The 9,913-nt window shown below is 46.5% G+C and overlaps 1 protein-coding gene across 2 annotated transcripts in view; it reads left to right on the forward strand.

The window, feature by feature from the left end:
- The window catches only part of DNTT (DNA nucleotidylexotransferase), a 38,301-nt gene extending 29,157 nt beyond the window's left edge, over window positions 1-9,144 (forward strand). Inside the window, exons 10-11 of one of the 2 annotated variants that reach the window (XM_082406548.1) lie at window positions 4,701-4,784; window positions 6,696-9,144. In XM_082406548.1, coding sequence (XP_082262674.1) covers window positions 4,701-4,784; window positions 6,696-6,782 — 171 coding nt within the window. In that variant the 3' untranslated portion in view covers window positions 6,783-9,144. The remainder of the gene's footprint in view (window positions 1-4,700; window positions 4,785-6,695) is intronic. The other variant, XM_082406549.1, reaches the window with a different exon arrangement.
- Window positions 9,145-9,913: the final 769 nt, after the last annotated feature.

The following is a 9,913-nucleotide window of genomic DNA, read 5'->3' on the forward strand; positions in this document are numbered from 1 at the left end:
TAGGTGATCTCCGTCAAGTTCCCCATGTCCTCTAAGACTTAGTTTTCCCATCAGGAAAGTCAGGGCAAAAATGCCTCTACCTCCCTGCGTTGCAGAGATCCAGTGAGATGAAGCTGGCAAAGCCCCCAGCACCATGCCAGGCACGGGGCCAGTGCTGGCTGAGTGGCAGCTCCCAGCTCCCATCATGTGATATTCATAGACATGGTGCCCGGGATTTGTCCCATTAGCTTGTGCTCCACCCTCCCAGCTAACACCCCACACTGTTTTCCCACGTAGTTGACTGTTGCTTTGAGTGACATGAGTCGTTAAAGGAATTTATATGATAAATGACGTAGAAATTAATTGTCCTCAACCTTGAGTTAAATGTCAGGTGTGTTTGCTTTCAGGGGGAATCATTTCAGCACAGGATCTCAGCACTAGAGCTTCTTACCCTAATCAAAAATGTTGGCTGGCATCTTTCATTCATAAAAATTAGGGAAGCTGATGAAACAATACATCATAAATGCACTTTGTTTGATAGACGTACATCTTTGGGAACAGAGTCTGTTGGGAAAGGGGAGAGTTCCAAAAAGAAGTCCAAAGTTATACAAGGTCATGCCAGTCAGGATTCGCTGGCAGAAATGGTTGTTCTTTGTCCACTTTGTTTTTAACATGGGCATCTCTTCAGCGCATTTTATTCTCTTTTCTCAGAGTTCTCAGAAATTACTGTTATTGGCTCTGCGGGGCACTAACAGAGCACTAAGCTCTCCCACTTTTTAGCTGGGTGACTTTAAACAAATTATAACCTCTTCAAGTCCTAGTTGCCCCATCTATATTGTGGATAACAGTGGCACCCACCTCCCAAGTTTGCCATTTGGTTAAATGAGATGCGTGTGTTTAAATGTGGTAAGGGCTCAGCCAACGGTAGCTACTTGTGTTATCATCTTTACGCCCCCGCATATGTGACCACTGAATGCGATGTGTTTTGTCCCCAGGTGGATACATGTTGGTGGGTGACCAGGTTTAGGTCTGGTCTAAAATTTTGTGGGTGAGAAATTTAATTTCACCTTTTAACCCAAAGATTTCAGCACCTGGGAAATGTTCTTAAGCCACTTCACCTATTAATCTGACCCCACTTTGGGGTCATTAACTTACCAGGTTGTCTCGTCTACTAAGCTGACAAAGCTTCCTTTGGATCTTGTGCCTTAAAGATTTCCTGAGTAGGATGCATCCACTGGGACACATTGAGCTGAGGTTTTTCTAGAGCCATCCAAGTACAGTGCAATTTCTGGACTGGGTATGGAGTTCATTAGTTTAAAAAAACAAACAAAAGAAGCTTTTGTTTTCCTCTGAATCATATTTCTTCAGACTAGATCTGCCGTTTGTCAGCATGACTTTATTGGCTGAGATTCCTTCAAGAGTATTGTCCACGTTTGTGTCAGATGCTAGAGGAGGTACACTCTCTCCTCCGGAAACACATGGACAATGGTGGCTAGATGCCTAGGCTACCCCAGCCTCTTTACTAGCCCAAATGGCTCCCTTTCACCAACTTTAAAAAGCATCTCTTCCTTAAAATACCTTACTTCCATTTCCCAGAAGATTGTCATAAGAAACATGCATATTTACAAAGACTACACAGTGAATAGCGCCCTCTGGAGTTTTTCAGTGCGCAACTTGCACAACTGTATGCAGCATGCACGGGCCAACCTCTGAAGTGTGTTGTGACCAGTGATACAGCCAGACTGTAGTACCACTGCCCCTGCTCAATGTTCAGCTTTCTTTATCTGAAACAAAAGACAACATCCTTGCCCTGCCTATCTCACAGGGTTGTTGAGAGAAACTAAAGAGCTTGTAAAGCAGAAGGCAGAACTGTCCAGGGTAAAGAACCTGAGCTTTGGGATTCAGGAGTGAGTCCTAGCTCTATCATTGGCTGTGTGGCCTTGGGTAAATTACTTAGGCTCTCTGGGCCTCCTTTCTTCATCTGAAAAATGGGGCTAATAACAGTACCAACCTCACAGGATTGTAATGAGGATTAAATTAGACAGTGCCTTCATCTTAACACAATTCTGAGGCTAATTGTATACTTAATACTGTTCTTTTAGAAGTATTGTTAGACTCTTTCAGAAGCTGTTAAATACTAGTGATAATAGAGTAGATCAGAAATTAATATAAAGCAAGAAATCAACCCAGTGCCCAGCACAGGATAAGTTCTCCATAAACATTAACTAGGATATCATTGCCCGGATTATGACCACAGCTGTTCTGACTGGTCTCTTGCCCCCTACAGCCGAGTGATCCTGTTATAACATAAGTCAGATCGGGTCACTCTCCTGCTCAAAACCTGGCAGGGGCTCTGCATTCAATGCAGAGTAAAAGTCTTCCAGTGGCCACGAGGCCCTGCGTGGTCTCCCCACCCCCTCATCTCTCTGAACTCCTCCCCACTGCTCTCTCCCTAACCAGCCAGGCTCGCCCCTCCCTAAGGCCTCTGTTCTAGCTGTTCCCTCTGCACGGTGTGCTCTTCCCAGAGTCCACTTGGCTAGCTCCTTCACCTCGGGCAAGTCCTTGCTCAGATCCTACCTCCTTTATGAGGCCTGCGCTGTACACAGCATGACCTTTGAACATATCATGTAATTTACTTATGCTGTTACTGTGTCTTATTTGCGTCCCCTGTTGAATCCAAGCCTCACCAAGGCAGACAATGTTTTGTTCTCTGTTATATTCCAAGCATCCAGAACACACCTGTCACATAGTAGGTGCTCAATAAATATTGGTTGAGTCAATATTATTACCCTCCAAATGGAAGACATCATTATAATTCCTAACAGAATATGGAAAAATGCTCCTGAGGATTTAGCAGAGAAGTCCAGAAATAGATCTCTCACCACACAGAAGTGGGGAGCCAAGGGGGGCTTCTCACTGCACCTGTTACCCCATCCTCGCCAGCCTCCCCCCACGCCCAGTGTGAGGAGCCGTTGCTCTAAGTGCTGGGGGGACTGGAGGCAAATGGCCCAGGGCTGTAGGAGACCGTGTGCTAAGCAACACTCCTGTACTTTCACAGACCAGCAGCTACTGCACCCAGAATCTGCTTCACCCTGATCCTTCCACAGCCATAGTTTGTCCTCCACTCCCTTATAAAGAACTTCTGGCTGGAAAGTCTGTCTTCACACACCCAGGTGAGGAAGGGCAGTTCCCAGTCTCCGCCAGCTTTCCCATACTCGCCACTAGAGGGCGCAATGATTCCATCCTTGCTCCCTAATCCCACATGGAAAGGACAAAATTTCTAGATCTGTGCTTCTTAGGAAAATTAACCTCAATGACAACTTCATTCATTGTCCTCCTTTTCCAGGGTTTCCCTGTCCTCTATCTAAGGCTTCAGGTTTTGCTCCCTGGAGCCTCTGAGCCCACCCTGATCATCGGAGATGCTACTCTGGGGCAGGTGGCTCAGACCATCAGTTTTACAGAATCTCATATGAGAGGATGTTACAGCCAGAGGGGACCTTACTCATGCACTTCCCCCACCCTCCTGTTTGACCAACCGAGATTCAGAGAGGCTGGGTGACTTGCAGAGAGATGCACAGACAGACAGGAACAAAATCCAGGCTGGAATCTGGGTCTCCTAACTCCTCATCCTCTTTTACATTAGTGATATTCCAAATAAAAAACAACACCAAGTATTATTTATCCAGCATTTACTCTGGGCCAGGTGTTATTCTGGACACAATCCTCACAATCTTCATTTATTCATTCAACAAATATTTGCTGTACATCTTCTATGTGCCAGGCGTCATTTGAGGAGGAAATATGGTTATGAACAGAACAAATCAGGTTCCTTTTTTCACAGAGCTTACAGTCTAGTGTGTGCATGTGAGCATGGAGTTTTGTCATCGTAAACTATTGCCCTGGGGGAGAAAATTGCTTGGAGAATGTTTAGTGGAGATAGACATTTCATTACAGTAAGTCCTCTACATACTAACCTTCAAATTGCAAACTTTCAAATATGCAAACGTGCATCTGGTTCCAGCAAGGAACCAGAACCTGTGCCATCAACGTCAGGCATGAGTGAAATTTCAGCTTGCCCTCTGTCTCCTATTGCTGACGATCCTTCAGCTCTACCATCTCCCACCTCCTCTCCCTCCTCCCGTCAGTAACTCTTCTTGCCTGTTCACTCGATGCCAGCCCCTGTGTGCCAGCTGTTGTACTGTACTACTGTACTTTTCAAGGTACTGTACTGTAAGATTTTAAATGTTTTATTGTGTTTGTTTTTTATGTATTATTTGTGTGAAAAGTATTATAGACCTATTACAGTACAGTACTATATAGCCGATTGTGTTAGTTGGGTACCTAGGCTAACTTTGCTGGACTTAACGAACAAATTGGACTTACAAATGTGCTCTCGGAACGGAACTCGTTTGTATATAGGGGACTTCCTGCATAGGGATTTAAATATCTCTAAACACATAATACTGAAGACATTCTACACTTGATAGTAATTTATTTATTTATTTAAATTTATATATGTATTTGGTTGCACTGGTTCTTAGTTGCGGCAGGCGGGCTCCCTAGTTGCAGCACGTGGGCTCCTTAGATGTGGCAGGCATGTGGGATCTAATTCCCTGACCAGGGATTGAACCCGGGCCCCCTGCATTGGGAGTGCAGAGCCTTAACCACTGCACCACCAGGGAAGTCCTGATAGTCATTTATTTTAATTATTTCTTATCCAGCAGTTTGAGAGAGACCTCCGGCGCTATGCTACACATGACCGGAAGATGATTCTGGATAACCACGCTCTATATGACAAGACTAAGGTAGAGCTGTCTCCCTGAGATGGGCCTCTTTGATCCTCATCACCAAGGCTGGCTCCCTGAGCGCTTTTCCGGAACTAATTTTAGTGTCCAGGTTCAGTTTCCTTTGCCCTGAGTGCCCTGTCCCCACCGATCACAGTTGAGGGCAGCTGGAAAGATCCTGATGGGAGCATAGCCCCCACTTGGCCCAGAATGCACCTCGGAGACTTTGGGCTCAAAGATGATGGGCTAGTTGGACCCCTAGAACCAGTCCAACAGTGAATATTAACTGAGTTTGGTATATCCTTGGTATTTGCAATGAGTAACGCCAAAGAAAACCAAGGATCCCCCCAAATCACAAATATCACTCAAGTACCCCTCAGACGCAGTGAGAATTAGCATTTTGAGTGATCATATAGGTCATGAATGAGAGTCCACTGCAAGAAGGAGAGCAACAGAGCTGCCCTGAGATGTAGATGAGCAGTCAGCTAGACTCACACACCAGCTGAGACTCACTTGGCGTGCTAGCCTTGCAGTAGTCCAAATGCTGCCTCAGCAAAATGATAGATTACTGTATGAATTAGGAAGAGTTAAATATTCAACTAAGTCCACAAGTGCCAAGATCTACTCTTCCTATGGTGATCAAAGGCACTAAACTAAGCTCTGAGGAGGAAGAAGACACAAAATAACTAGAAGTAATGGTTTTTACCCTTTAGGAGCTTATAGTCTAAATGAGGTGTATTTAGTTAGAGCTGTCTCACAAGTGTCAGAAACCCAATACAAAATGGAAACGGCAAAAAAAAGAAAAGAAAAGAAAAGAATTTGGCTTATATATTGTAGCATCTGGGATAACATGGACTTCAGGTGTGGCTGTATCAAGGTGATCATGCAAATTTCTCTCAGTGTTGGTTTCACTCTCAGGCAGGGTTTTCCTATGAATTCCATCCTTCTAGCTTAGCTACCCCTTCAGAAAAGAGCTTCTTTCCTAATAATTCCGGCAAGAGCCCTAGCTGATGTTCACTGGCCAGGCCTGGGCCATGTGCCAATCCCTGAACCCTTTCCCGTGGCTCTTATTGGCCAGGCTTGGGTCGTGTGCCCCTCCTCGGAGGTGGGATTAGCCCCACCTGACCCTCAGAGACTGAGAGTAGGGAGGGGTGGTTTCCCAAAGAAAAATCAAGGTGCTGCTGTCATAAGAGAGGGCTGTGGATGCTGGCAGGGAAGCCTCAGTTGTCTAGCATGTGAGTGGAGGCAGCTTCACATAACACGATGTAGGAAGACTTACAAATTGACACATAACAAATTGTTCAACATAAGTGAGTGCCTCCTACAGGCCCAACGCTGTGCTATAACAAGTAGGGCTGGAGGAGAAGTGGTGCTCGATCTAACAGAGATCATGGGGTGGGAGGCTGGTGGGAGCGGGGCAGGGGTGGAAGACCAGGAGGAGAACCCAGCATACACAAGTATCCTATAATCACCGCTCCTCCTTACCAGTGGCAGTAGTACGTAATTCTGACTGCACAGGAGAATTTCCCAGACTCCTTAAACAGATGGATGACAAGATCTCTCCTGAGATTCTGATTTCATTGGACTGGGGTATAGCTCAGTTTTCAACACTTTTTAAAAAAACTCCTTCAGGTAGTTCTAATGAACAACTGTGGTTAAGAACTACAGATCCATAGGAAAAATACCAAATGCCTCTAGTTGAATATGTAAGGCTGTCATAATTTTACCTTAATTTATTAAGTTTTGGGGGTGGGAAAATACAAAAATTACAGAAGTCAGGTAAGATGAATTTTTATCCTCGGAAGCAGGGTAAAGTATTTTAGCAGTAATTTATTTTGACTAAACAGTTTTACAAGTAATATTTTCACTATGTCAGCACTGAGATGCTTAACAAAAATATCTGAATGCACATGTGTCTTGTTATGCTTTCAGAGGATATTTCTCAAAGCAGAAAGTGAAGAAGAAATTTTTGCACATCTGGGATTGGATTACCTCGAACCATGGGAAAGAAATGCTTAGGAAAAAGTTGTCAACTTCTTCTCTGTTTTTTTTTTTTTTTTCAGGTTAGATAAATTATGCTTCATATTATAATGAAAGATGCCTTAGGAAAGTTTGGGATTCTTTAAGTCTTACTGAAATGCAGATTGCTTCTAGAAATAAATAGTTTGGGAAACACGATCATGCCCCACCTGGTAATGGGTTATGCTCTAATAGGCCATTTGTGGGACTGTTACTTAGAATTCACAATGCATTTTCCACAAACACAGTGTGGTAATTGGTGGCTTGTTTTCAGGAAAGCTCATCAAAGCCCACTTTGCCCACAATGTAGCTGAAATACTGTATATTTCCAATAAAAATAGGAGAAAACAAGATGGTGGAGTCTTTTTTTTTTTTCACTCAAATATTTTAAACTATTCTTAAACAAAAATGTAACAAAATGAAAGAATAAAGAGTTTCAGGTTTACCTTGAGGGGTGAAACAGGTTTAGTCAGAAGATCAGAGATTCTAGAGGGGATTGTGGGTCCCTCCTGGAGCTTTGGGAGGAGGGGGACTGAGTCCTGACTCTCAGCTCAGGTCAAAGCCTGCTCCTCCCCTGTCACCCGGAGCTGTGTCCCTTGTGTCCTGGCACAAGGGCCACATATGGGATGTACTCTCACTGCTTTCACTCAGGAGGAAGCACAATTTCCTAAACCACCATCTCTGAGTCTCTCTCAGGGAGATGCTCTCTCTTGCCCTCTTCATCTTAGGGCACCCAAGGGAACGGAGGCAGCCTTTGGAACTCCCAGGCTGCAGACCCATTTGGACGTCATGCCTTCTCTAGGAGGGCATCGACTCCATGCCTTGAAGAGACCCGAAAGGCCATCTGTTCCAGCTGCTTCTGTGTCCTCAGCCTGCTGGAGAGCTGGGAGGCCTCACAATGATCCTTGCCCTTTCCTTCCGGCCCCCTCAGAGAAGAGGAGATGGCGAGATCCAGGACCCCATAGAGAAGCTTGATGCCCCGCCCTGGGCACAGGGAAGGAGCCTCCTTCCCTTCCTGGTGCTGGAACCTGGGGGTGGGGTGTGTATCAGCTAGTATTGCCCCAAATTCAAACTATCCCAAAACTCAGTGGCTTAAAGCAGCAGAGATCTGCACACAGCCTGGGTGTTTGGCTGAGCTAGGTGGGGCTCTGCTCCTCGGGTCCATCCTCCTCCTCCTGGGACCTGCGGGCTAACCTGGCCCTCTCCTTCTCACGATGACAGCAGAGACAAGAGAGCAAGCAAATCCCAGTGTGTATGTGCTTTTCAAGACCCTTTCCATGTCTGTTAATATCCAGTGGCCGAAGCCAGTCACATGGCTAAGCCTCCAGACATGGGGAGTTACGCTTTGTCACAATGGGATGTATTGCAAAGGGCGTGAACGCATGGAGGGTGAGGAATTGGGCCCATGAATACAAGCTACTTCAGAGAGTTACGTGTTTCGTTTCTTTTACATTCTTTTCTCTTCCTATAAAGCATCTCTTTTAATCCTGATAAATCTGGAGGTGCCATTAGAAGCTGGGGAGGGGATTCTTCTGCTCAGCTGGTGACCAAGAGCCCAAACACGGGGGAGCAGGGCCAGAGGGGAGCACTGAGGAAGCTGTGGGAGGGAAGGAAATGAGAGTAGTAGTGCCAGGAGGATGGGGGCGAGGTCCCCTGCCAAAGCTGGCTTCTGAGGGCTGGCGGGGACATGGGGAATTCCTGCTCTCCTGGTCAGCTGTTCCACTGCCCATCAGGGCTTCACGGCTCAGCGTGCTGGCCCATGACAGTGAGGTTGATTGTCGTCACCCACCTTCCTCTTCCCCGGATTATTCAGCAGAATGCTCTGTGGCTGGGCTCAGGCAGCATCTGGGAGATGGACTCATAGCAACACATGGCAGGCCAGCGCGGCCGCACCCTAAGGATTGAGGATGAGCACGTCCATCTCATGGGTGCTGGGCCCCAAACCCAAAGGCCGAGCAGCACCTGGGACCAGGTGAGCAAATCGGTGGAGAAGGATGTTTGAATCAAAGCTCCTCCAGACACCACATTAGGCATAAAGAGCATGAAGAACAAAGATCTCAGGGAGCCCAAGGGTTGACAACAGAGCACAGCTGGACATCCCCTGAACCGCTCCTTGGAAGGGACAGCCAGAGCTGACGCCCAGGGGCCCCATACCCGCCTCGCTTCTCTCTTTCTACAGCCCAGCAGTCCTTCAATCTCCTATTGAAATCTTCTATTTCTCAAGACAGAATCTGATAGGGCCAGCTTGCCAGTTTGATGTAGGCCAACTGGTCACTGGTTGCTCTCCAGCTAATAGGTGCGCTGCCTTTGGGCCAGGTGTGCATTATGGGTCCAATCAGCCATGTGACGGTGTGTGTGTGTGTGTGTGTGTGTGTGTGTGTGTGTGTGTAAGGTGAGGTGGGTGTGGGTAGAGGCTGTTCCTCTTGGAAGGGCTATGGCCATTGGAGGCTGGGAGCTGTAGCTTCTTAGGGCAGAGCCGCTCCCATAGAACCCAAGGCCCCAGGCCCTCCTCCGTGCTTGGTCCACTCTCCAAGTTCAAGGGGCCTCAAGGTCTAACCCCCCCCCCCAGCACCCCTCAGCACCTCTGTCACCAAAGAAACTTCATCCTTGAGGCCAGGGAGTCAGCAAGGAGCCCAGGCCTCCTGGGGAGGGGGAGGGAGGAATCATGGAACAAGGGAAGTCAGGGCTCGATGTCCAAAATCCAGATCTCCCCTTCATCATAACAGTCTCTCGCCAGGAGAGACCTGGAAAACAAGAGAGGAATATGAACAAGACGACAATGCCAGAGAGCAATGGCCGGTCAGCACAACAGTAGGAGTGCTGCCACCTAGAGGGGTGGATGGGCAATGCGGGCTTAGAAGTAGGAGAGCCTTGGGGGCCAGAGGCCTTCACAGAGGAGGAGGGAACACAGCAGGTTTTTTTCTTTTTTTTTTAATTGAAATATAGTTGATTTACAATATTGTATTAGTCTCAGGTGTACAACATAATGCTTTATTTTTATAGATCATACTTCAGTTAAAGTTATTATCAAATATTGGCTATATTCCCTGTCCTGTATGTTACATCTTTGTAACATGTTTATTTTATACCTAGTGGTTTGTACCTCTTAATTCCTTTCCTCTACTTTGCCC

This window comes from Balaenoptera borealis (genome assembly GCF_965194805.1).
Source record: "Balaenoptera borealis genome assembly, chromosome: 10".
NCBI lineage: Eukaryota > Metazoa > Chordata > Mammalia > Artiodactyla > Balaenopteridae > Balaenoptera > Balaenoptera borealis.